The sequence below is a fragment of the Lissotriton helveticus genome, chromosome 7 (genome assembly GCF_964261635.1).
Source record: "Lissotriton helveticus chromosome 7, aLisHel1.1, whole genome shotgun sequence".
Classification (NCBI taxonomy): Eukaryota; Metazoa; Chordata; class Amphibia; order Caudata; family Salamandridae; genus Lissotriton; species Lissotriton helveticus.
Genome location: NC_136068.1, coordinates 1694298343 through 1694326134, shown reverse-complemented (window position 1 = coordinate 1694326134; position 27792 = coordinate 1694298343). Strand labels below are relative to the sequence as shown.

The 27792-nt window shown below is 45.5% G+C and overlaps 1 protein-coding gene across 1 annotated transcript in view; it reads right to left on the bottom strand.

Annotated features, from left to right (window-relative positions):
* The window catches only part of FCGBP (Fc gamma binding protein), a 287645-nt gene that overhangs the window by 46344 nt on the left and 213509 nt on the right, over positions 1-27792 (bottom strand). Inside the window, exons 18-19 of the mRNA XM_078653817.1 lie at positions 3671-3812; positions 1012-1340 (exon numbers count right to left, since the gene is read on the bottom strand). Coding sequence (XP_078509943.1) covers positions 1012-1340; positions 3671-3812 — 471 coding nt within the window. The remainder of the gene's footprint in view (positions 1-1011; positions 1341-3670; positions 3813-27792) is intronic.

The following is a 27792-nucleotide window of genomic DNA, read 5'->3' as shown; positions in this document are numbered from 1 at the left end:
CTTGCAGAATTAGGTAGGCTGCCGCTCTGCCTGATTACGACTGAGCTTGTGTTCCAACCCCTAATTTTACCAACTGCAGTAACACAGGATCCTATTTTGCTAGCAGGTAAAATCACATGAAGCTTGCTGCAACAATAGCCAACCGTTGTCTTCCATCACACCGTGAATTTTTTCTCTGGCATTGGGGGAGCATTCAATGCCCACCAGACCACAAACCAGAACTGATCTCTCCAATCCCTCCCCTACTTTGACTACCCCCCTCCACCCTGCCCCACACAAAACCCTCCAAACACATTTAGCACCTGCACAGAGTAGGTGGTAAATGTTTATGTGTCAGACCCCCCTGGAAAGGGGGATATCGTATGGAATACTGCACAGTAATTCTGTGTCTGTACAGGCATTCCCTGTTCTGAGGGGTTTAACTTATGATAGCACTGTACTGTTGAGGTTGCTGATAATGAAGACCAATATACTTTCAAGGCCATGGCAAGTTTTTAGTGATGGTCTCCTGTGTTGAGTACTACAATTCTATGTGGCCCGTCTTTCCACTTCCTCCTCCTATGATCCCACTAGTGCCAAGATATCCTTGGGGGAACACTGAGCTTTTAGAAATATTGCATAACACAACCCAACCAAACACAACCTGAAGACCCCAGTTGTCACATTTTCTACTCTTTTGCCCTGAAACATTACTACCGAACTTAAGATTTCTTCGGTAAAAGTACTCCTCTAACAAGCAAGCCATCTGAGAGCAGTTACAGAAGATACTACAAAAAGTGTTCCATGATAGTTGCAAAGTGAAAGAATGACGACACCTTCTTGCATGAGTTTGCTGGAAAAGTGTCCTAGCTTGAAAGCATGCGGTCAGTTGAGCAATCAGTAGTAGCACATATGGGCTGTGTGAGGGAAGAGATGCCACAGATCTATCATTTATCCAAAAAGGCCACCAAGAAGTAGCCAATATGAACCATTATCATAACATAAGGATTAGAAAGTAATTGGAACACGCACCCTTATTCTTCCATACTCTCCCTTGTAGATGGATATCTTGTAGCCGTACACATAGATGTTGACCAGTCGCACATATGAGACAGCCTGGTTCCCGCGGTTGTCATTCTTCTCATCAATCACGAATGGGACGAGGCTGGTGTCATCACCGCAGTATTTGGAGATGGTATAGGAGCAGGTGCCCTGGAAATCGTAGGCGTAGCCATCAAAGGTGTGGTAGTGTGGGTCTCCCCAGCCCCAGCAGGAGCTTGAGTAATTAGGCACACACACAGGTACGTCGTCCTGCACCTTACAGGTTTCCATTTGTCGGCACTTCACAGATTTGCAGGGGTCTGAAAGATAGGACAACATTGGAAGACTTTGGGAACATAAGATTGTGTTTTCTATATCTAAGCGTGTGCACACTTCTCTAAGGGCTTTGCTAGGAGTCAATCACACACCAGTGGATGCAGATGAGAGATTGGTATGATTTGTGAACGACCCAGGCGCAACCGGAGGTTATGTTGAAACCAGAACCCATCCTTAAAGCAAATTCCTTCAATTAATAAACAACCCTCTGTGTAACTGGAAATCAACTCATTTTTGTAAAATCCATCAATGTTTCACATCATAGTGTTTTTATGGAATTTTGATATACCATTAACCAAAACCACCCTCTTTTCATCCTCAGCACTGAGACTCTTCTCTCAGAATTGGGCAAAATCAAGCTAGAATACCTTCATTCAGTTTTGCAGTTGCAAGCTGTGACTTTGTCTACGTGTTTATAGTACTGAAGCAAATGAATGAAATACAATGCGTAGTATGAAGGGTGCTAGTACCAAACTCACTGTCCCTGTATGTAACACCTTGTAACTCCCCCACTCCAAAAGATGTCTTCTACAGGCTAACTGCTAATTGGGCACTGCTGAATTTCTAAGGTGCTCTATTCCACTCCGCTTTATGACACCTCAACCCTCATCTCTAGCTTTACACTTGTTCTTGATCACCCGTTTCTTCTACACCAGCTCTGCCTGCCATTTTCTTCATGATGTTACTATTCTTTCTAGAATGGGTGGGTTGTAATGTCATCTTGGGGCTCACTTAATTTCAACTCCATTTTTCCTGATTCACTCAGTGAGAATGTCTATTGCTGTGCCTGTTCTCATGTTTAAGTATCTTCACTTCAGAATCCTGCCGTAGGCGTTGAAGTGGAGACTTGGCTTGTATGATATGTACTTTTCGTGTAATTCCCATAGAAGCCCATGTTCTGATGTTAACATGGGCTTCGATGGGAATTAACAAGGGTGTATTATCAAGCGAATTATCGCCGTTTTATCTGCAGTTTCCTGCCGATAAAACGGCGATAATTTTAACACCGGTCCTTGATAATATGACCCGGAATTTCTTTGTCATCCAAGGAACACTGGGGCATATTATCAAGGACTTGTGTTAAAATTATTGCCATTTTATCGGCAGGAAACTGCCGATATAACGGCGATAATGGGCTTGATAATACGCCCTTGTTAATTCCCATAGAGGCCCATGTGCTTGTGTTAACATGGGCTTCTATGGGAATTAACAAGGGCGTATTGTCAAGCCCTTTATCGCCGTTTTATCGGCAGTTTCCTGACGATAAAACGTAGATAATTTTAACACCGGTCCTTGATAATATGCCCCGGAATTTCTTTGTCATCCAAGGAATACTGGGGCATATTATCAAGGACTTGTGTTAAAATTACTGCCGTTTTATCGGCAGGAAACTGCCGATAAAACGGCGATAATGGGCTTGATAATACGCCCTTGTTAATTCCCATAGAAGCCCATCTTAACACAAGAACATGGGCTTCTACAGTAATTAACAAGGGCTTATTATCAAGCCCATTATCGCCGTTTTATCGGCAGTTTCCTGCCGATAAAACAACGATAATTTTAACACCGGTCCTTGATAATATGCCCCACTATTACTATCCAGCTGAATTGATATATTGCCGGGGTGTCTGTTTCTAAAATAACACTTGAGAAATTGATCCACGCTCTTAGATGCTCCTACAAACATCTATTTCACTCGCTGGTTCCAGTGAGTAAATAAAATGTGCTACTTGCATTCTTGTGGAATAGTTAATGTGTCTTCTAAAATCACTCGTAACACCCACGGCCTAAATAACGTTTTTGGAAGAAACATAAAGGCAGCCTATTTTATTTTCCAGGTGACAATTAAAAGAGCAGGTTTTAATGGACTAACCGGGGTAAATTTACATTTGTATTTTTTTTTTTACTTGGAGGTCTACCATACCTTTAAGTGTGAAATTTAAAGTAAGTGAAATTGGCATTGGATTTGATGGTATGTATGTGTATGTATGTGGAACTGAGCCAGGAAGTAAGGATGTGATGGGGTACACTTGGGCACTTTGCCTAGGACAGCAAACACCCTCGGGCTACCCTTGGCTTTGGGACTCGCAGTTCAGACATAAAACACACATTGGTTCCCAAAAGGACATTGCCTTTGCCTTCATTTGCAAAAGGGGGCAATATGTCTGTCTTAATCTTACACTTTTCATTTTCTTTTTCTAATCTCCTGTGCTTCTATATATGACTAAACACCCTGTTAACCTGTGGAATTTCAGAAATGTATGTAAATATGTGTTGTCCCAGCTAGGGAGAAGCTTCCACTGTAATTGTATACCTGTATTTATGCAGCTCATACGTCCATCGGTGATCACACACTTCTCGTCGCTGGCGCAGCTGAATTCTTGGCAGAGCAGGACCCCTCTGGCCTTGCAGGTGCAGGTCTGTTTGCAGCTGTCAGCAGTGACTACCTCACCAGGCTGTGGTGGAGAAGGACATTTAGAAATAGATTTACAATTATTGAGGTATTTAATAAAGATGGCATTAAGTGTTATAAAACACTGGCAGATTCTTGCTGAAGCCCTTCATAATAAGAAATAGTAAATTTACCTACATTTCTGCTCCTTGATTGTACTCCAGCTAAACCGAGGATATAGCCTCCCCATATAGCAGAGGTTATACCATATGACAGCATTGCTCCTGCACTATATCATCATACAACTAGATTGCAAGCTAAATGTATGTAAATAAATTTGGTTAGGCAAGTTATTATGTTTAGGTCGACCATGTTAAGGTAAACAAGTAATGTACTTTCCCTGATGATGCAATGATAGGCAATGTATTGGATGAAATGTTATTGTAGATGCTATTGTTGAATGTATACTAAAATATACCACAGGAAGGCCAAAATTAAGCCTTCCTGTGGTATCACCTGATTGGTCACAGTTAAGAGTATTAGGCAGGCTGCTTTAATGAAGTGATAAATGGCTCACCACTGTAGAGGCTATCTCTTAGAGTGGGCTCTGCTACACAGAATTGCCAGAGCAGGGGGAGGGGTCCTAAACCATGGAGCTTCAAAGGATATAGGTCAGGCAGAAAATACCAGTTCCATCTACCCACCAGCCATCTGACCTAGCCAAATGGCAGGCTTAAGGCAGGAGTTTGCAGCTGGGAGGGGATGAAATGAAAATTAGCCATACTGTAGGCTGGCTTAACTAGTTCTTGCTCCTCTCCTGCAAATTCTGGCATATTTAATTTTTCGAGAAATTGTGCTTTCTGTGAGAAGGCTATGCCACACTTTGGAGGAAGTGGTCATGCTCTGGGGTGTTGCCTAGCACGTCAATGGACAGAAGTGCTCTCCTGCTTAACCCCAGAGACCACTGAATAAATATGTGAGAGGTGCAGAGCATCTCGAATCTTCTGCTTGAAACTAAGAGAAGACAAATCTTTCCAAGTTGGAAACTTGATTTTCACCACTAGGCCCCAGGACTGACTGCACTGCTGCAATATCTGGGACTACAGCCCTATGGATGTACTTTGGATGTACCTTGCTTCAAGAGGAATAAAGAGTGGACTCCCTGCAAGCTATGGGTGAACAGAGCTCACTTGGACCATCACCACCAAGAATCTCCAGCCTGGAGTGTGTCCAGGGGATTTGTAAGGGTTTTGTCCAAGTGGATTGTGGGAACTGAAGTCCCAAACTTTCAAGGACCATCTTGGAGATTCCAGTCCCTTTGAATTGTGTTTTGGACACTTTGTAACCCCCAGATGAACTTCAGGAAGACGTTCTAGAAGTTTGGAGTAGTTTGCAGCAACTTTTGAAAAAAGTTCCAGAGGGGGACTGACTCAACGATGAGAGCCAAGCCAGCAAATTTCAACCCGAACCGGCCTCTCCTGCTAGTTCGTCCTGCTGAAAAGCTCCAAAGGTCCGACTTCCAGAGTGTAAGTGGGAGCTCCCTGGAAAGCAAGCCGGCAAACCCTCACCAAACCCAAACTGGTAAGGAGCCTTGAAGGCCCCCGGCAGAAAAATCTCTAGAAAAGTTTCTAAGTCCGAAGGTAAAATCTGAAACGAGGCCTACCATTAAGGGTATCCGAGCAGTGCTCTATCGCAGTCAGCCTGAAACTTTGACTTTGTCCCGGTCAAGTGTGACCAGATGTCCCAATGTTGCACTATAGGTCTCTAAGTGCAATATAGTGCTAAATCTTTAAAAATTCATATCTCCAGTTCCCTATTTTGATTTTTTTTTCGTTTTGGGTCATTGTAAAGATAAAAAAAATCCTATTGTTATAAATTGGTGTGGGGTTTGTATTGTGTTTTGTGTCTTAAATATTCACTGAATTGGTGTTTTTAACCCCTTCCATGCTCATGACGAGCTCAGCTCGTCATGCAGTACACTGCTCCTTTGCTGATGACTAGCTGACCTTGTCATGAACAATGGTAATCAAGGGGTTGCAGCACAGAGGGGGATTGCCTTAGCACTAATGTGGTTAAATGTGTTACATACTTGTCTCATAAGTTAAGGCTGCCTGCTTGCAGCCAAGTTATCAAGGGTTGAGCATGAGAATAATTTACTTATAACCCACTTTCCAGCAACAGCATTGTGCATGACCCACTTTTCTAACAACAACATTGTACACAGGCTCCTAGAAGAAAGGCTGCTATAGAAACCGTGGATGCTCAATGGGACAGAAACTTTAAATATGAATAGTTGTATCAGTCTGCCGACAGGATTTCTCGCTAATCATGATTAAAATAAGTTTGTGCATGTCTCCATCTGTGTCTGTTATTGTGTGCAGGTATGCACATGTTTGTGTCTGTCTGTCTAATATGCATGCAGGCATGCACTTGTATGTGCATGTTTGGGTATGCAGGCATGCATGTGTTTGTGCCTCTCCATGCTTGTGTAAGTGTGTACTTGTGTGTTCGTGGGTGTACGTTGTCTGCGTCGTGGACTCCCTCATTCTTCCTATAGTTTAATTTCTGTAGCGGTGCATGTGTCCGGAGTGGCAAACTCTTGGCTTCTCTTATTGAGGATCACTGGCAGGGGAAAGACAGTCGCTGTTTTATAAACATGAGCCCTGCAGGCTGCAGGAAAGGCAGGTTTAATCTTTTGTTTGGCAGAATTGGATGGGACAGCAATAGCTCTGATTGTCGGGTTTGTTTCAAAGACCAGTTATTTTCTTTATGGGTCTTTAACGGTTTTAGAAGATTGCTGAAAGGATTTTCTACTCATCTGCAAAAGAGTGCCTATTTCCATTGTGTGCCAACATGTATTATCAATATTTTTTTAATGCAATTGGTTTATTACGTTGATGTAGCGTTGCATGAAGCACACAGTGGTATCTTGGCGCCTTAATTATAAACAAAAATACCATATTTCGATCCGACTCTATTAATGTTAAGCAACAAATAGGTAAAAATTAAAATGGCTCTGAACGGGAGAAAAAAAGGTAACCGGTGTGCACTGTGATTTAAGTGGGACAAAAGGTGAGGGATCTCTATAAGGAGCGAATCACTGTGAATTAAATATTATTAAGGTTTGTGTACTTGGTAATGCTGGTCAGAGTGTCTCACTCACTCCCATTATCTCTTTCACAACACTTTCCTCTGCAGTCTCTCCCAGTTTGAAACAAGTGCCCATTTGTCTCCCCACATATTTCTGTATTCTTGCATCTGCATTTATCTCAAGTAGTTGGTTTCCTCTCCAGCAGTCTTTAATCTCTCCTTTTGCACATACTTCCTTTCATCTCCTCCATTTTTTATCTCCCCTGTGCAGAGAAGATGCCTTTTCCACTTACCTGTCAGCACTGCATTTTTATTTCCTTCCTGCTGTGCATATTTTGGCACATTTATGACCGCCTACATGTGCTTTCCAGCACTTGGCACATGTTTTCATGTTCAAGGTGCTCTGCAGAGAGGCCAAGGTGTAAATGTTCCTGTTGAGTGAATAGCTTTATGACCCACTGATAGGCGCTCAGCTCCAAAGTCCTCACTTAATTCTGCCCCATCATAAACACCCCCAAAAAACCGAACTAATCCAGATAGACATGTTGAGACAGACAAAAGGTGCAATCATTAATCCATACTAATATTATAAAGAGAGAGCCCAAACCTTTGAGGCGGGTAAGCTCCGGAACCACAGCGCCAACCGGAACACCCAATACAGCATTGGAAAGGAGAGTATCAGCAGATGGACATAGGCTATACACCGGCCCAACATATACATTAGAAGGGAAAAAGAATGTTTGGGAAAAAGTAGTCCGTTGTGGGCGTGTGCATTGTGCTGGGGGCCTGTGCATAGAGCGATGGGCGCGGCATTCGTCAAAACCCAACCCTGCTGAATTATACCACTTGCAATGGGCGCGCCATTTGTCAAAACCCAACCCTGCCAAAAGCCAACCCTGCTGAATTATACCGCTTGCGATGGGCGCGGCATTCGTCAAAACCCAATCCTGCGGAATGACACCGCTTGCGAGAAGCGTTGTGCTGGGGGCGTGTGCATAGAGCGATGGGGGGCGTGTGCATACAGCGATGGGCGCAGCATTCCTCAAAACAAACATGGATTCCACCTTTCGCGAGAAGCGGAAGTTGCATTTGCCATTAGACGTGAGAGTTGCATTTGACATTGTTGGCCGTTGACGTCATGTGGTGCGTCTAAGTGGCGCTACATCGGACAAACTCGTTCGCGGCTGCAGCGTCGCCTGGAGCGGACACACACAGAAGAGCACACGCTCACCTTCAGCGGTACCGAACGAGGGCTTCTGAGCGGACGCACAGGCAAGTTTTAAAATAAATTTGCCTTGCCTATTACAACCATTGCAGAGATTCTATTTCATCCCCGGACAACGTCGGGGCGGGCAACTAGTGCTTTAAATATTTCAAGACAGCATGTTCAGAATTGCTTTATAAACCCTGCTTTTCAAATTTGTTTCATTAAAATTAGCTTCAAAACATGCCGTAGAGCTTTTGGTAACAGCAAACTGTGCTGCTGTATAAAGAAGGAGCTAAGGTAGTAAAGACATTTCATGAGCTGCAGGATGCCTTGGGTCATCTGCTTGTACAGTTCATAATGTTGATGACGTTTATTTTACATTGTAGGGCCATGCCTACAGTATTTTGTGTTTGTTTAAAATCCAGCATGAGAACCACTAAACACTGATTTATAACATGTATGTCGATTTTTGTTGATGTTGGAGACTATGCTTTGGGGCATCTGTGAGTGTTGTATAAAGCACTTTACATTTGTGTTCTGCGAAGTGTGTATGCTTCTAGTGTATTTTCCATCTTGTGCGAAAGAAAAAGCACAGCAGATGTTAAATGCATTCAGAGTTTTTGGTACAGGGTACGTGGGCAAGTATAAAGGCTTGTTTCAATTGCATAAGCTGGAATATTTGTTTTGGTATAGAGGAAGTAAGAATGAAAGTTGAACTTGGTGAACCCAGGGCTGTATCTTGAACGCATTCTACATGGGTTAGCTGCTTCAGAAAGTTACCATGCACTTGTTTCTGTTCATATTGCCCTGTCTGTAACACATACTAAGAACTTCGCAGGAATGTCTGCCTCTTCGATTTTCTGACATGTACTGTCAACAACATATAAAAAATGGAACCGTAACCTTCTATAACAGGGGATGAGTTCTTATAGGCATGCGTTTCATACCATCACTGCTAACCAATGCTAAATTGCTTGTGCTCTCTCTTTAAAACATGGTAAAATTTACTAACACCCAATTGCCACATTTAATTTACCTGTAAGTCCCTAGTAAAATGGTAATACCTGCACCCAGGGTCTGTAAATTATATGTCACTAGTGGGCCTCTGCAGCACTGATTGTGCCACCCAATTAAGTAACACATTAAATGTGTTTAGGGTCTGCCATTGAAGCCTGCGTGTGTAGAATTAATCTGCCATTTCAACTTGGCAAAGGAAACCTTTTGCCAGGCCTAAGCTTCCCTTTTTGATACATAAAAGTCACCCCTGGGGTAGGTGTTGAACAGCCCAGAAGGCAGGGTGCAGTGCATTTAAAAAGTAGGATATGTACATTTAAGTTTTACATGTTCTGGTAGTGAAAAACTCCCACAATCATTACTGCAAGGTGTACCTCTCCCGTAAGAGAACATTGGAGTTACCTTATTGATTTAATAAGCTGTAACTTCCAATTGAGAGCAGGTAGACAGGTCGAGTTTCTATCTAATGTGTTGTAAATAAAAGTATTCTTTAATGCTGAAGTCAGATTTTTAATCAATGAAAATGCCACTTTTAGAAAGTTGGCATTTTCTTGTCCAAACCATTGGGTGCCTGCAGACTGATCCTGGATCACTTGACTAGGCTTAGCTGGCATTTGGCCTTTGGTATTGCTAGCAGACATAAGACAAAGCAAAGATATGTGTTGGCAGGATGGACAAGCGTTGGTCAGGGAAGGGAGGAAGGGGATGCCTGACACCTCGTGGAGGAGTGTGGCTCACTGATTAGAGCGGCAGACCCTGATGCAGAGGTCTGGCCCGGGACCAGGGTTCAATTCCCGGCAGGGTCCTGAGCCCAAAATGTCCATGGACTCGATAATTCTCGCCTCGGTGCCTATTCTAATCATGGGGTCCCACGCTGCAACTCTGGGCAATAGTTGCTTAATCTCCACTACGGCGGCCCACCCGCTGCGGGATGCCTGGCTTTAACCCTGGGGATACCCAGTAGGGGTTATCTCACAGGGAAAAGACAGGACGGGTTCCCAAGGCAAGCGCCTTGATGCCTTCGGGTGATACGTGCGTTATATAAGTCGCAATACATTTACATTTACACCTCAGTGAGGTGGAAACCTTCTGAAGCTTACTCAAACTCAAAATGGGCATCCAGAATCCATTTTGGACCCTTAGACTCAACTCTTCAACACACTTCTGGACTTGAGGACTGATGTGCTGCTGAAAGGACTGGCACTCTGCCGGACTGCTGCTCTGAAAAACTCCTGCCTTGCTGAGCTGTACTGCTGCCCTGTTGCCTGGGTGAGAGGGTTTGGACCTGCATTTATTGAACCCAGGACCTCAGAGTGAATCCAAGGGATAGTTAGCTGGCCTCCTGACTAGACCTGTAGGAACAGAAGGCTCCAACAACCTTGAACTCAGCATCTGGACTCTGCCATCCGTGCTTCTACCCTGCCAAGTGGTACCTTCCCAGTCCTCATCCCTTGGAAGTGGGACTGAATGTGCTCTACCAGCCCATCTGTGGAGTCAGCAGAACTGATGCATCTCTGATGCACAGCACAATCCCGAGTAGAATCGAAAAATTGCCTCTACTGCGTTGATCTCCCGGATGCAAGTTCTTTGCATTGCCACTTGCAGCCTTCGAGGAAGTTCGATTGCTCGACTCATCCTCAACGCAGGGTTTTGCATTACAAGCCCCTTGTTGACGGCATCCTAGACAATGATGCAGGACCTCATATCACAGCTTCGCAGCACTGGTTAATTGGGGCTTTGCTTGTGCCTCACCTCGACAAGGATTGTGGTTCCTGCTTGAGTAGGTTATAACCCCTCCCAAACAGTGATCCAATTGTTTACAATGCATGGGCAAAGTGACATTTGTTGACACAATCCTGGTAGTTGAACTTACTAAAGCTCCATCTCACTGTCATTAAAGGAGGATAGTATCATGATGGTGCTACTTGGCCTGAATAGAAACCCTGCTTAGAGTTTAGCTGTAAACCTGCAAACCACTACACAGCAATCTGCAGTGAACAGTGATATGAAACCATAAGAGGTGAACCATACCCCTTAAAATAGGAGTATGATGCATCCTTTGCGGATGCCACAAAGACAAATTAAATGTCTTACTATGGCCCAAGTGGGGTCACAGCCAGAGCATTCATCACTGAATAAACATCAGATGGTATCAAAGTAAGAAATGTGCAGCAAGATCAAGAGATTTCTGTTTTTTTCAAAAACTATAATTTGGTGGTGTCGTATTGGTTATAATTATTTTTAACTGATAGTAGAAACCCTAATCATCATCATGAAGCTCATAGTTTTCTCCAGTTGAAGCAGGGGTGGGTCACTCACACTTTTTACGGGCAGAGTCCTACTAATCACAGAGGCAAGATGAGAAGGAAATTGCCAAGCGTAACCCTTGTGGTGCAATTGAGCAACGCACAGGCATTCACTTGACATGCAAGGATGGACAGATTCAGTTTCCCCCAAATATTTCATGCCCAGTCTGTGTTCCTGGGGTAGTGGTAAAGGCAGATAGGTACTGCTACTGACATACTACTGCCTGAGTAAGACCTAAGATGGATGCCATATCATCTAATACTTTAGTGTCTTTATCTGTTCTGTCTTCTAGATACTAATTAAAGTGTCCTAGTTAAGTAAAACCATTGAGAAGGATACTTGATTCCAGTACTGTACTCATAGCCTGAGTAAAGGTGTGTTCAGGGCCAGGAGGACGATAGACTAATAATCCATTGAAGGATTTAGAGCTTGAGATTCTGATACTGAAGAAAGTGCTTTGCAGTAAGAGAGGTGCTGCGCAAACAAATGATGGACGGAATGCTGAATGAATCATACATTCACCCCCAGTCAAGAGATCTGGGTTAAATCCATTGTTCTTTTGCTCACCATGCCACCCCAGTTTAGACCGAGCCATATGCAAATCAGTCTTGACCCTGTGCCTCATGGGAACAGTCCAGACCGAACTGCCAAGCCAGGTCCTCCCTGTACCGGAAACAAACATCCTGGGACCGGTTTCAGGGTATGTCACCCTTCTTCAGGGACACACGTCTGGGCATACCCATCCCACATAGGGCGAAGCCTGCACAATTCGCCAGAAACCGGTACCAGGTTGCTTGTTTCCAGTCCAGGGAAGCAATGGCTTGGCAGTTCGGGCTAGAATGTTCCCATGAGGTACAGGGTCAGACTGATTTGCATTTGGCCATTTCTAAAGTGGGGTGGCGTAGTGAGCTAAAGAATGATGATGGATTAAACCCAGATCAGTTGACTGGAGTTGAGTGCTTGCAATGTTCAACACTCCGTCCATTATCCCCTTTGGTTTTGCTTTGTTTGCCCTAAGTTGGCAGGGTATGCCCAGATGTGGGTCCCTTGCTCACTTTGCCACTGTATACAAGCTAGCCTGGCTGAGGACGGCTGATTAGCCAGAAACCGGTCCCAGGATGCTTGTTTCTGGTCCAGGGAAAACATGGCTTGGCAGTTCGGGCTGTACTGTTCCCAGGAGGCACAGGTCAGACTGGTTCGCATATGACCATGTCTGAACTGAGGTGGCGGAGTGAGCTAAAGAATGATGATGGATTAAACCCAGATCAGTTGACTGGGGGTGAGTGGTTGCAATGTTCAACACTCCATCCATCATCCCCTTTGGTTTTGCTTTGTTCACCCTAAGTTGACAGAGTATGCCCAGACGTGGGTCCCTTGCTCACTTTGCCACTGGATTCAAGCTAGCCTGCCAGATGACGGATGATTAGCCAGAAACCGGTCCCAGAATCCTTGTTTTTGGTCCAGGGAAGACATGGCTTGGTAGTTCGGTCTGGACTGTTCCCATGAGGCACGGGGTCAGACTGATTTGCATATGGCCATGTCTGCATTGGGGTGGCGGAGTGAGCTAAACAATGATGATGGATTAATCCCAGATCAGTTGACTGGGGGTGAGTGCTTGCAATGTTCAACACTCCGTCCCTCATCCCCTTTGGTTTTGCTTTGTTCGCCCTCATTTGGCAGGGTATGCCCAGAAGGGGGTCCCTTGCTCACTTTGCCACTGGATTCAAGCTAGCCTGGCTGATGACGGCTGATTAGCCAGAAACCGGTCCCAGGATGCTTGTTTCCAGTCCAGGGAAGGCATGGCTTGGCAGTTCAGGCTGGACTGTTCCCATGAGGCACAGGGTCAGACTGATTTGCATTTGGCCATGTCGGAACTAGGGTGGCGGAGTGACTTAAAGAATGATGATGGATTAAACCCAGATCAGTTGACTGGGGGTGAGTGCTTGCAATGTTCAACACTCCGTCCATCATCCACTTTGGTTTTACTTTGTTTGCCCTAAGTTGTCAGGGTATGCCCAAACGTGGGTCCCTTACTCACTTTGCCACTGGATTCAAGCTAGCCTGGCTGATGACGTCTGATTTGCCAGAAACCGGTCCCAGAATGCTTATTTCTGGTCCAGGGAAGACATGGATCGGCAGTTCGGGCTGGACTGTTCCTAGGAGGCACAGGTCAGACTGATTTGCATATGGCCATATCTGAACTGGGGTGGCGGATGAGCCAAAGGATGATGATGGATTAAACCCAGAGCAGTTGACTAGGGGTGAGTGGTTGCAATGTTCAACACTCCGTCCATCATCCCCTTTGGTTTTGCTTTGTTCACCCTAAGTTGGCAGAGTATGCCCAGACGTGGGTCCCTTGCTCACTTTGCCACTAGATTCAAGCTAGCCTGGCTGATGACAGCTTATTAGCCAGTAAGCAGTCCAGGATGCTTGTTTTTGGTCCAGGGAAGACATGGCTTGACAGTTTGGGCTGGACTGTTCCCATGAGGCACAGGGTCAGACTGATTTGGATATGGCCATGTCTGAACTGGGGTGGCTGAGTGAGCTAAAGAATGATGATGGATTAAACCCAGATCAGTTGACTGGGGGTGAGTGCTTGCATTGTTCAACACTCCGTCCATCATCCCCTTTGGTTTTGCTTTGTTCGCCCTAAGTTGGCAGGGTATGCACAGACGTTGGTCCCTTGCTCTCTTTGCCACTGGATTCAAGCTAGCCCGGCTGATGATGGCTGATAAGCCAGAAACCAGACCTAGGATGCTTGTTTCCGGTCCAGGAAAGACATGGCTTGGCAGTTCGGGCTGGACTCTTCCCAAGAGGCACTGGGTCAGACTGATTTGCATATGGCCATGTCTGAAGTGGGGTGTCGGAGTGAGCTAAAGAATGATGATGAATTAAACCGAGATCAGTTGACTCAGGGTGAGTGGTTGCAATGTTTAACACTCGTCCATCATCTCCTTTGGTTTTGCTTTGTTCGCCCTACGTTGGCAGGGTATGCCCAGACGTGGGTCTCTTGCTCACTTTGCCACTGGATTCAAGCTAGCCTGACTGATGATGGCTGATTAGCCAGAAACCATTCTCAGGATGCTTTTTTCCGGTTCAGGGAAGATATGGTTTGGCAGTTCGGGCTGGACTGTTCCCATGAGGCACTGGGTCAGACTGAATTGCATTTGGCCATGTCTGAACTGGTGTGGCGGAGTGAGCTAAAGAATGATGATGGATTTAACCCAGATTAGTTGACTGGGAGTGAGTGCTTGCAATGTTCAACACTCCGTTTATCATCCCCTTTGGTTTTGTTTTGTTTGCCCTGAGTTGGCAGGGTATGCCCAGTCGTGGGTCCCTTGCTCACTTTGCCACTGGATTCAAGCTAGCCTGGCTGATGACAGCTGATTAGCCAGAAACAGGTCCCAGGGAAGACATGGCTTGGTAGTTCGGGCTGGACTGTTACCATGAGGCACAGGGTCAGACTGATTTGCCTTTGGCCATGTCTGAACTGGGGTGGCGGAGTGAGCTAGAATGATGATGGATTAAACCCAGATCAGTTGACTGGCAGTGAGTGCTTGCAATGTTGAACACTCCGTCCATCACCCCGTTTGGTTTTGCTTTGGTTGCCCTAAGTTGTCAGGGTACCCATATATGGGTCCCTTGCTCACTTTGCCACTGGATACAAGCTAGCCTGGCTGATGACAGCTGATTAGCCGGAAACTGGTCCCAGGATGCTTGTTTCCAGTCCAGGGAAGACATGGCTTGGCAGTTCGGGCTAGACTGTTCCCAGGAGGCACAGGGCCAGACTGATTTGCATATGGCCATGTCTGAACAGGGGTGGCGGAGTGAGCTAAAGAATGATGATGGATTATACCCAGATCAGTTGACTGGGGGTGAGTGCTTGCAATCTTCAACACTCCGTCCATCATCCCCTTTGGTTTCGCTTTGTTTGCCCTAAGTTGGCAGGGTATGCCCAGACGTGGGTCCCTTGCTCACTTTGCCACTGGATTCAAGCTAGCCTGACTGATGATGGCTGATTATCCAGAAACCGGCCTCAGGATGCTTTTTTCCGGTCCAGGGAAGATATGGTTTGGCAGTTCGGGCTGGACTGTTCCCATGAGGCACAGGGTCAGACTGATTTGCATATGATCATGTCTGAACTGGGGTGGCAGAGTGAGCTAAAGAATGATGATGGATTAAACCCATATCAGTTGACTGGGGGTGAGTGCTTGCAATGTTCAACACTCCGTCCATCATCCCCTTTTGTTTTGCTTTGCAGAGAGGGACACCAGTTGAAAGCTAGCCACCATATTAGTATGGTATATAATGGCTAGCCTGCAACCCCTTCTATCGGATGTGTCAGCTCTATAAATTTAATAACAATAGAGTATTGTTGTAATCATATCTGAGCCTGACATCAGGTATGGTCAAGTGTCTGTGACAAACATGACACCTTTATTGTGTGTCTCAAAAAAGATGGATTCTATAACAAAGGAATATGTTCTGTTAAGTTGAGTACTGCTCACCCACACAGTGTTAGTAGATTATTGACCATGCCCATACTTCACATAGTTTATCACTCTCCACACTATTCTGGCTATCCTTGGCACATTACTGCCATTCTAATATTCAGAGCATAATAGCAACCAGGTTTATATATATATTGTGGGGATGTATGATGTTACAACGCATACTTTTACAACGACTACCATTACCACGCAATTTTTACAACGCAGGATCCATTACAACGAAGTACCATTACAACGCATGTATTTACAACGCAGATACCTTTACAACGCATACAATTACAACGTAAGTATTGGTAAGTTTATAATATTTTTTTTATGTAAATTAATTAAAATTAATATAATTTAATTTAATTTAATTTAATTAATTTTATTTAATTAAATTTAATTTAATTTAATTTAATTTAATCAATTTATTTTAATGTAATTTAAATTTAATTGTACTTAATTTTTACCCTGTACCCCTTCACCCAAAAACCCAAAACTGACCCTGAACCCTAAAAATACCCTTTTACCCAAAAACCCAAAACTGACCCTGAACCCTAAAAATACCCCTTTACCCAAAAACCCAAAACTGACCCTAAACCCTAAAAATACCCCTTTACCCAAAAACCCAAAACTGACCCTGAACCCTAAAAATACCCCTTTACCCAAAGACCCAAAACTGACCCTGAACCCTAAAAATACCCCTTTACCCAAAACCCAAAACTGACCCTGAACCCAAAAAATACCTCTCTACCCAAAAACCCAAACTTATAATATTTTTAATAAAATTATATACTTACCAATACTTACATTGTAATGGTATGCATTGTAAAGGTACCTGCGTTGTAAATACATGCGTTGTAATGGTACTTCGTTGTAATGGATCCTGCGTTGTAAAAATTGCGTGGTAATGGTAGGTCGTTGTAAAAGTTGCTTGGTAAAGGTTGTATACCATATTGTGGCTATAGTTGGCAACATTCTAGGAATGCCTATGTCAGTAGTAGCCCATCCTAGATATATAATTCAGGATTTTTCTGGCATATCATGGCAATTGTTTAAATCTTATTGGTAATTGTGCTCCTTCGCATTGTTGTCTATTTTCGACTTATTTTCATACTTTTGACAAAATACTACTTGTAGCTGGCATAATGATTTTGAAAATGTATGTCATTTAATGGCCATTACTGATTTTTGCTGATGATAAGTAAACATCATAGGCAGAATCTGACCATATATGAAAGTAATACATGGTGGAATTGACCATCTGATTTTAACCTGTATTTAGTAGTCATTAACTATTGTCTTTCTTTCAGTACAGAATGATAGTTTTTTTAATGGAACCCACACACTTCTGTTTGGTGGAATCAACCTTATTTATTCAAAATGAACCAATTGTGTTTCATGATGAGCTATCTGTAGGTTTAGAAAAGGGCATGATGTAGTCTTAGTGGAAATGCCTGGATTTTGAAAATGTGTATGAGAGTCATCTTCAGAGATAAATCAGACTGAGGGTTATTACAGATTTTGGTTCCTTGATACTAGAGTACACTTACTGCTTTGACTGTTATTGTATGAGTTAATTTGTCATATTTATTGATAAATCATTCTGTAATATCACCACTGGTGCCTGGAGCCTGAGGACGTACTATTGGTGTAACCTGCCTGTTGTTGTATGAGGCTGCAGGATTTAGCTAACTTAGTTGTACATGGCTTGTACCTGAAATATTTGCATTCATTTACTTTTTCCTTCCCATGCCTTCCAAGTACATTCTCAGCCATAACGTACGACAGTGAATGTACTAGCGTTAGTGTGCCCAAGGATAGTCTGGTACCATGATCCAATTTACTTCATTTTTCTGTGGATTTAAGGTGTGACAGGCCGATTACTCCCAGGTTTACTTTCCCTCACCACTTGCTGACTAATGGGGACCACATCAGTTATATTTCACGGTCTCTTAATTAATTCTTTACTACTAATGGAGGATCAGCTTTGTCATCAATAAAATGGGAGACTATGAAGGCATATGTCTTTGGTATTCTGCTTCAATATATAGTCAGGTTAAACAGAGCCACCTCCAGTGAAGCTGATTCTTTATGCCAAATGGTCGGCACCATTGAACTGCTTCACACACTTAAAATTACACAAGGTGCTACTGATGCATGCCAAATATTCACTCAACATTTGGAGATGCATTCTTGTGCTGGACGGCGACAGAGAAAACGAATAGTTACTAGATTTGTCAAATATAGGAGTCTCCAGTAAGAATTTGTGGACATGGTCAGGAGAGTATTAACATACCAAATTACAGAAAAACAAAATAAGGGCAAAATCCAGGTCATCAAGGGACTAGATGGGAAGCTTTATTCAAATGTTACAGCTGTTTTAGAACACTTCTCTCTGTGTTATGGGAAACTATACAGCCAGTCACAAGAGTTCGATTAATGCAAATGCATAGAACATATTCAACGCTGCAATCTCCCGTCTTTAGCAGAAGACCACTCCAAGGACCTGCAGTCAGATATATCAAGCCTGGAAACCGAGGCTGCATTAATGGCTTTGCCCTCAGGCATGGCTGCAGGGGTGGATTTGTTACCCATTGAGTTTCATAAGTTGTTCAGGTATATATTAAGTTTGGAAATTACTTTTGTCATTCAATGTATTCAAGCAGGAGGGGCAGTTCCAACAAGTTGGCAAATAACTATCATTAGGAGCTTTTTTTTAAAAAGTGAAACCTGCTGAGGATTTGGGCTCATTTCGGCCCATTCCACTCATTAACACTGTTGCCAAATGGTTCGCTAAAATCTTGGCTTTCCGTCTTAATTCAATAATTTCAGCTTTAGTATCCCCACAGCAACATGGATTTGTTTCAGGGAGGGACACTATTGCTCATATTAATACATCAATTACCCCTTCGACATCGCTGAGAAGTGTAATATGAATGGGGGCGGTGCTAGCTCGCAGACAAGATGGCCGCTTGAGCCCGGGGCTCTGCCGCGTAGTCAAACCATCCTTCAGTAATCCGACAGCATTTGCAATGTAAAGCACATTGTACGACGGCCCTGACATCGGAAAGACATCGGGTGCGTTTGAGCCGTCTACGCCCAAAATTGGAGGTGTACAACGGCGGTCTCAGGGCAGTGCAGCAGGGAAGCAGACAGGCCGCGGCATCCCCGAGCTGAAGGGTGAGCGACGGCCGAGCAGCGTCACGCGACGTGCAGCTGGCGCTTGAGACAGAAGGTGCGCTCTATTGAAGATTGCTGCATAGGCTGCCCGGGTGAGATACTAATATCCTGGAGTGTTGAGCGGCACCGAGGGTGGCGCTGCCATGAGGTCACGGGCACAGGAGTGGGGAAGCGGCTGCTTCGCGCTGCGGTGCTGCGGAGTATAAGCAACCTGGATCGCGCTGCGGAGTGGAGCGGCGTGTGCTGGTACTTGGAGGCTGACCGGAGGCTGCACCAGACAACACCCAGGGTGATCTGGCAGAAGCGGGTGAGTGCGGGACAAGCGGCGGCGGCTGGCAATGTGAGGAAAACGTCACTGGTACCCTGGTGGGGGGCCAATTGAGCATGATTGCTGGTGCAGTGAGCAGAGTGGAGGATATCTCTACGGAGAAAGAAGACTGCTTGCATCGAGCTATAGGCCCCCCCATGGAGTGCTATTTACCTGGGGGTGTGGGACTTGCGCCCTGCACTTGCTTTCAGGCACTGTGGGGACCTGTTGCAGCAAGACCAGAAGTCTTCCCCAGAGGATAGTGGGAGGTGGAGCCAGCACACAGCACTCATTCCCCGGGGGTGGCTTGCAGCCCTTCCTCTGCACGCAATTGATCTCAAGGGGGAGTGCAGGAGCCAACTGGGGGTAAATAACGGTGTGACATCAGCCCCGCTTGATCCCTGGCAGGAGGGCCGTATCACACGCAAAGACCCCTGACTTGGCACGCTGGTGTAGTAACGGGGGTGGTGGAAGCTGGCCCTAGCCAGGCTGTGCCCCACTTATCCAAGAACAACAGTGTATACGCAGATTGGGAGTACCTACAGCTCCAGAGCTACACACCCAGCATTATGTGCAGAGGAGATAAGACGCAGTCCAAGTTATCCTTTGAACAGAAGAGGTCTAAATCTCACGACACCACTACAAATTAGGAAACAAGGATGCAGCCTCCGGTGAGCGAGGACTCGTACCCTGACATCCGCAGCATGCTTAAATCAATGGACGCCCTCACATATAGAATGGATAGAATGGCAGTCCGCCTGGACAAGCATGCTGAAAGATTGGACATGTCTGAACGGCGAATAACGGAGATGGAGGAGGTGCACACTACTCTAGATGCGGACCACAAGCAATTCGGGAAGGCCCTTAGAGCGATGCATGACAAGACTAAGGAATTGGAGGCGCATTCGCGCCGATGCAACCTGCGCATCACGGGCCTTCTGGAGACCACCCATACTGGGAACATGGAGCAGTTCATGGAGAAACTGTTGGTGACACTTCTGGAAGAAGGGTTTTTTTTGACAATGTTTGTAGTGGATAGGGCGCATCGCTCCCTGGGCCCGAGACCTCCGGTGGGCACGCCTCCACGGGCAATGATCGCGAAACTACTAAACTATCGTGACTGACACAGCGCTTCCAATAACCAGGGAGCAGAAAATTCTGAGATACTAAGGCTCCGAGTTGTCACTGTACCCAGACTTCACCTCCCGGGTCCAGGAGGCCCGCAGACACTTCATTCCACTGAAGAAACAGCTACGTGACCTAGGTATTTATTGACATGCTGTATCTGGTGAAACTTAGAGTCAACAGGCAAGGGCGATCACATATTTTTACGGACCCTAAGAAATTACAGCAGGTAATCAAAAACTGATCCAAAGTACAAGAAAGAGCCCGGAAAAACGACTGCTGGAAGAAGCTGCCGGAGGCTTGTTAGTAGACCAGGATTGACTCAGTGAGGCTGTGACCACCAGGAGAGTAAGATAACGGAATGGGAGGGGGCTGGTGGGGGATGGAGCTGGGGGTAATTTTGGGTTACACCGATTGAACATTGAGGGGCTTGATGGTTCAGAGAGTGCCTCTGCTCTCCTACAATAATAACTGAGGTAAAGAGTGGTTGGGAATATGTTAGAAACGAGTCAGGTCGGATAGACTGAGTGATGACACGGGGCTGCAGGGTCTGACGGGCCCTGTACCATTCATTGGGAGCGGGGAGTAGATGTTGTGGACAAAATTGGGGGGAAACGATAGATGGAATTGGTCTTAAGGTAAATGCTGAAACTTGATATGGACGATGCAGTGGGCCAGGGCCCGTCAGGGCAAATGTTATTGATCGCTAGTGGTCAACATAAGGAGCTACCTCTGCCTACAAGTGCCTTACACAACCTTCGCATTTTTTGGGAGTGCGCGGGAGGGTGGGGAGGGGGGAACTGTTGTGGACTTTCATGCAGCCAAGTTGGGGGAGGTCTGCTGTGGGAGGTGGGCGGGGAAAAGTGGGTGTTGCTTTTGAACGGGAATTGTTGAGGGATTTGTTTTTGTTTTCATCTATGGTACACTGTACACGTGCACGCAGCGAGTCAGATTACATGAGGAGAACAGGATTTAGTTATGATGGCACATGAGGCAACGAATATTCGTAACCCAATGGACTGCATGAGGGCAGTGACTTGGAACGTTAGAGGACTTAACGACCAATGTACGCTTAGGAAAGTGCTTAGCTACTTAAACAGGGACAATGTGGATGCAGCTCTGCTACAGGAAACGCATCTACTGCCTGCGAGCCCTATGCTACGCAGTAGAGGACTGCTGGGGAACACCAATTTGGCAGAGTTCACTACACATGCTAGAGTGCTGACACGTTTAACCCCAGAACACCCTTCAAACTCACACAATTACACTCAGATGCAGACAGTCGCTATGTTATCTCTAATTGTAAAGGTCGTGGTTTGGATCTAATCATTGTCAATGTGTATGTCCCCAATTACGACAGCCCTGAGTTTTTTATGACCTTTGCTAAAGTGGCCAAAAGCTTATGGAACGCACAGTTCTTATGGGGAGGAGATTTCGATTTGGTACGTAACCCAGATCTCGACAGATCTGCGGGTCCTTCGAGAGAGCCGGTGGCGGCTGAGAGGATGCTGGTCAGCATAATGGTTTGCATGGAGCTCGACGACGTATGGCGAGTCTGCAATGGAGATAGGGGAGGCTTAACTCACTACTCTGCATTCTACAACATACACACACAGATAGACTATTGGCTTGCCCCTTTCTCGTTAATTAACCAGATTCGACAATGCATGATACTACCGCGCACACTTTCTGATCATTCCCCGCTGCTGCTGGTCCTCACCACGCAGAAAAAGACTGTTCTGCCGTTTACGTGGCGATTTTCCCCTTACTCCCTTCTAGACCCACTTTTTAGGGAGGAAATGGCAGAGGCCATAGAAACGTTTTTCAGCACGAATATTGATTCAGTAGACAGCTTGCAGACCATTTGGGAAACATATATGGTTTATATACGAGGCATTGCGATGTCTAAACATTCAGGAGTGTTGAGAGCTATCCAGAAGAGATCATCAGACCTGGAACAAAAACTGAATGACCTAGAACTCCAGCAGATCACTTGAGGGGGGGAGGTGGGTGGAATTAGAAAAAGAGATCAAAAAGCTGATAGAGGAATACCACAACGCTGCAGAGAGCGAAGTAAAACATATGGGCAACTACGCAACAGCGTGCATCTACGGGGCGGGAGATCACCCGGGATCCGTATTAGCCCGAATGATGAAAGCGAGTCGTAGCAAGGCGCAGATCTCGGAGGTTAGGGCTATAGACGGGACATTATTAACGGATGATGTGGCAATTGCGGAGCGCTTCAAACAATTTTACTCGGACCTGTACACCTCGCGCTCGGAAGGGATGGACGAGCAAATCTTAGACTACTTGGAACATATTAGATTACCATTCTTCTCTGATGTGCACAGAGAGTTCCTATGCAACCTATCGAGAAAGACAAAATTTCGGAAGCCCTGGCGAACATGAGAGCTAGCAGTGCCCCAGGGACGGATGGTCTAACGGTCTCCTTTTATGAGGCCTTTATTTACCTGCTGCTCCCGCACCTGGCTACTCTGTTCGATGACATGTGTACTTCTGGCACTATGCCACAGTCCATGAGAAAGGCCCTTTTGGTCACCATCCCCAAACCAGACAAACCACCAGAGGAGTGTGGCTCGTATTGCCCTCTCTCCCTGCTTAACGTGGATACTAAGATTTTTGCTAAAATATTAGCCAACAGACTTGCCCTCCTGTCCAGTATCCTGGTCGCCGCGGAGCAGGCAGGTTTCATACCGAATAGGAACCTTACATATAACATACGCATGGTGTTTGGAGCCATGCAACATGTTAGACAGGAAAACAAGGCGATAGCAGTTTTTCTAGATATGGAAAAAGCTTTTGACTCAGTAGAATGGGAGTTCATGAGGTTGGTGATGACGAGAAAGGGAGTGGGCTGGTCTTTTTACAGTTAATATGAATATTATACTACATGCCCGCGGTGCGTATTCGCCTGGGCGATATGATTACCCATCCATTCCCCATCTCGAGCGGGACTAGGCAAGGCTGCCCTCTGTCCCCACTGCTATACGCACTAGTGGCAGAGCCACTGGCATGTGCATTACGAGAATATCATGGCAACGAGGGAATAGGATTCCCGACGTATAGAACAGTGGTGTCGACCTACGCAGACAATACGCTGCTCTATGTACGGGACCCTGAAACTAACTTGTCGTCAATCATAAGGGAGGTAGTTCACCTTGGAGAGCTGTCAGGGCTAAAGGTTAACTGGGCAAAGTCGACGGTGTTTCCTCTCACCCCCGCCACGGTGGAATTTGATATGGAGTACCCACTGCAGTGGTCAACCGACTCTATTAGATATCTGGGTATTAGGCTGCATACCGATTCCGAAGTAGTCTTTAGAGAAAACTACGACACGGCACTGGCTAAACTTGAAGACGATGTAGAGCTATGGTCTAGCCTCCAATTATCACTAATGGGACGAATCTCAATTATGAAGATGATAGTTTTGCCCCGACTCCTGTTTTTATTCACGAATATTCCTATAGTTTTACCAAGATTCTACTTCAACAGACTTCACCAATCCATGATATAATTGGCATGGGGGAAAACAGGCAAGGGTACGGTGGCAAGTCCTTACTCTGCCGTATCATATGGGAGGACTGGGGGCACCGGATTTTGAGTTATATTATAGGGCAGCGCAGGGAGCTCTACTGCATGCCTGGATACACGGCGAGGCAGATATCCTGTTTCTGCGAATGGAGAGACTGTTTGCTGAACCAAATACCCTACCTGCCATGATATTTGAGCCTGTGGACCACAGAACGGGTATTTTCGATTCTATAAATTCAATCTGACATGCCTGGCATAGTATACTGCAACAGCAAGCTGGAGCATTATTGTACTCACCGGATATGCCTATAGAATGGACGAGATGGTTTGGGCCATGTAGAGATAGGGGCGTGGTACAGTCACTACACGCACTGACGCTGGAAGTGACTGGGGACCTATTTCTAGACGGAGTGGTGAAGACCTGGGAGAAGGTTGATGGAGCTGCTAACGCTGGCAATATGCTGCATAGATTCCAGTACTACAGGGTGCGTAGGGCGCTGCGTGACATGCTGGGAGAAGACTTAGCTGAACCACCAGAAGTACGGGAACTGACGCATGTTATCAAGACTAAATCTCCCTGCAAGATGATAACAGCCATGTATGAATTAACCATCTTTCACAGGGAAAACAGATACACTGCGGCTAGGCTAGCTTGGCAACGAGATCTGCAGATGACGATTGACGACTCCATATGGTCCTACTGCTGCATGAACACTAGAAAGATTTTGCTGCATGGCAGACATAGGCTTAAACACTTTAAGTACATTCATTGGGTTTATTACACCCCAGAGAGGCTTTGCAGATATGGTCTTCGGGAAGAGGTGACTTGCGAAAGATGTCAGGAACAGACAGCAGATTTTATGCACTTGGCATGTCAATGTCCGGGGATACAAGATTATTGGGTGGAAATATTCAGAGAGTTGGGGGAGGTGGTAGAGACGGAGCTCACACCAGACCCGGCAGTGGGTACTCCAAAATATTCCCTAAAGCTATTCGCAGGATGGTGGATATAGGGCTTCTTATGGCCAAGCGTAGGGTGGCAATGAGCTGGATGAGGGGCCCTGTTCCGACACTGCAACAATGGTTACCCAACATGTTGTACTGCTGTACACAGTTAGAGAATTACAGCGAGTTACTCCCGCCTAGGAGTCGATCGAAGAATTTTTGGGGTCTATATACGACATATAAAAGTGGTGGAGACTGGGAGAAGGAAAGGGAGGAGGAGGAAACCGATGCAGGGTAGAGGTGCGAGCTACTGACAACACGTGCGAAGACTAGGGGACACGTCAGACGGTGACTTTAGGCATGCAGTTGAGTGTAGATGCAGTTGACACCATTGATGTTCCTTGGGACTGTAGATAGCATGTATCACCGACTTGTGAATAGTCAATGGGAACATGAAACTGTGTGTTTGAGTGACAGGCAATTGGGTCCTCAATTTTGTCGCCGCCTGCCCGGAACGTGTTGTTGGCTCTATGGCTGTGTAAAACATTATACAGTAAGCTAGGATTGTTTGGAGGCTGTGTGCGTGTGTAACAGTGCCATGGTATGTTGTTGAGTATTGATGCAATAACATTTTTAAAATAATTTTTTTCCCCAAAAAGTGTAATATGAATGTGGGCATGATATTACTCGATGCCGAGAAGGCATTTTACCATGTTGCATGGGACTGCTTATGATCAGAGTGCTGCCTTTGGTATAGGGAAAGATTTTATTAAAAAATTCGGCCTTTTAATGAGACATTACACGCCCAAGTGGCATATGCCAGGAGCTATTCAGGATTGTTTGGGATCTTCCGAGGAACAAGTCAGGGGTGCCCACTCCCCCCACTCCATTTTGCCTTGTATATCGAGCCCTATTTGTATTCCCTCTTTAGGAATTTAGATATCCAACCATGGGCTCTCAGGGGCCAAATATTAATCTTAAATGCATATACCGACGATGTGACAATTTTCTCCTCCAATCCTGCAGTACCAATTACTCAGATTGCTCTTGAAGCTCGCACATTTGGCCATTTCTTTAGCTACAAACTGAATCTATCTAAAACCCGGGTTCTTCTGAATTTTTCTCCCGATGTTCCTATTTCTGGGACCACTACTTCAGCGGTTTACCTAGGTGTTAGGCTTCTGCCCTGTGGAATCCAACATAGTCAAATTAAACTACAAATCTTTTTAGCAGCAAACATTTCTAAATTCAAATCATGGAGTAGGTTACCACTTTCTATATTAGGATGGATAAATATAATTAAAATTAATATTCTTCTTTCATTTCTTTACTTTTTCAGGGCAATCCAGCTAAGGGTCCTGGACTCTTTCTTTAGAAGACTTGAAGGTGCAGTAGGTAGTTTTATCTGGGGCTACAGGCAATCAAGGCGCGCTATTCCGATTGCGTAGCTCACAGACTAAGGGTGAGCATGATTTTGTACGATTCTGCTATCGGCTTGCTCTTGGTCCCGACGTGAGTCTTTTTTTTTATCGACTGAATGCTCCTAACTACTATAAAAGGGTGTGTTATACGATAATTAAAGATATTATTTTCATATGGAAGGGGATATGTAAGAAATATTCTGTTGGTTTTATTAACGAAGACAATACCATCTGGAACAACACTGCTTTTTTCCTTTTTTCCCAGGACTTAACTTGCACAGTCTGGGCGGATTGTGGTATTATAACAATGGGCCAACTATTTGATCTAGATGGTTTTAACGCCTTTGCTGATTTTTTTTGGGCTACCCCATCATTCTTTTTTTAAATATCTTCAATTGAGGGATTCCTTGTGGACGAATATTTAACAAGCACAGGATATCGACAGATCTGATCTTTTTTATATAATCTTAAGCCTGATATTACAACCACTATAAGCACGGCTGCTGCAAACTGATTGAGGGATACTCCGTGTGACTGCACTTTGGCGGAAGACCTTACCGCTGTCGGGGAGACCAACTGCTCGCCTCTGTCCCGCCTGCCGAGTTCTCCCGCCGCCGCCGCGCTGGTGTCAACTGCGGGCGCTGCGAGGAGAAACTCGCTTTCCCAGGGGCCTCTACACCGGCGCACCTGCAACGCGCCATAATCTTGCGCCAGGAGGCGCTACTAAGGAGGGGCTCGCCCGCAACGCGGGACGCGAGCGGGACGCCCGGGGCGAAGCCCGGGCAAAGGGCGGGCCCTCTACGGCCCTCAAAGGCCGGATTAGGCTGGGCTGGGCCCGAAGTCCTGAGTAAGTACAACTATACTTACATTCACTATCACTCCCAAACTGTTTGATGGCTACTGCTGCTGTTAGCATTGCCACTACTGGCTTGGATAAATCTGGGAGTATATTAAACAGAACACTGGACGATTATTTCCCAAAGGCTGCTCCCGAGGGCAACAAAGAACTATTACTTGCTGAGAAGCGGGCGGATAGGCGCCGCTCAATTGAACGCATTAAAAATAGGACATTGTCTGAGCCCATCTACTCTGTCACATTGGACAACGACACAAATAATATTCCTACTGATAATGTTTCTCCAACTGCTAGTGTGCCCCTATTGCTCAAGGAATGTCTAGCACCTGCCATTTCACCAACGCAATCCTTGGCCGAGTCACAAAATGAGGGTCTAGATCTCCCTAGCACACCTAATCCCGCTGCTATTTTGATTTCACCTACAATCAGGCCGGGAAAGGTAGTAAGTGGGAAACTTCAGAAGTCATTGGCTAACAAAGTATATGGGCCCCCACCTCCGAAAAAGAGACGGACAAAAATGAACACAAGTAAGCCCAAGGTTAGC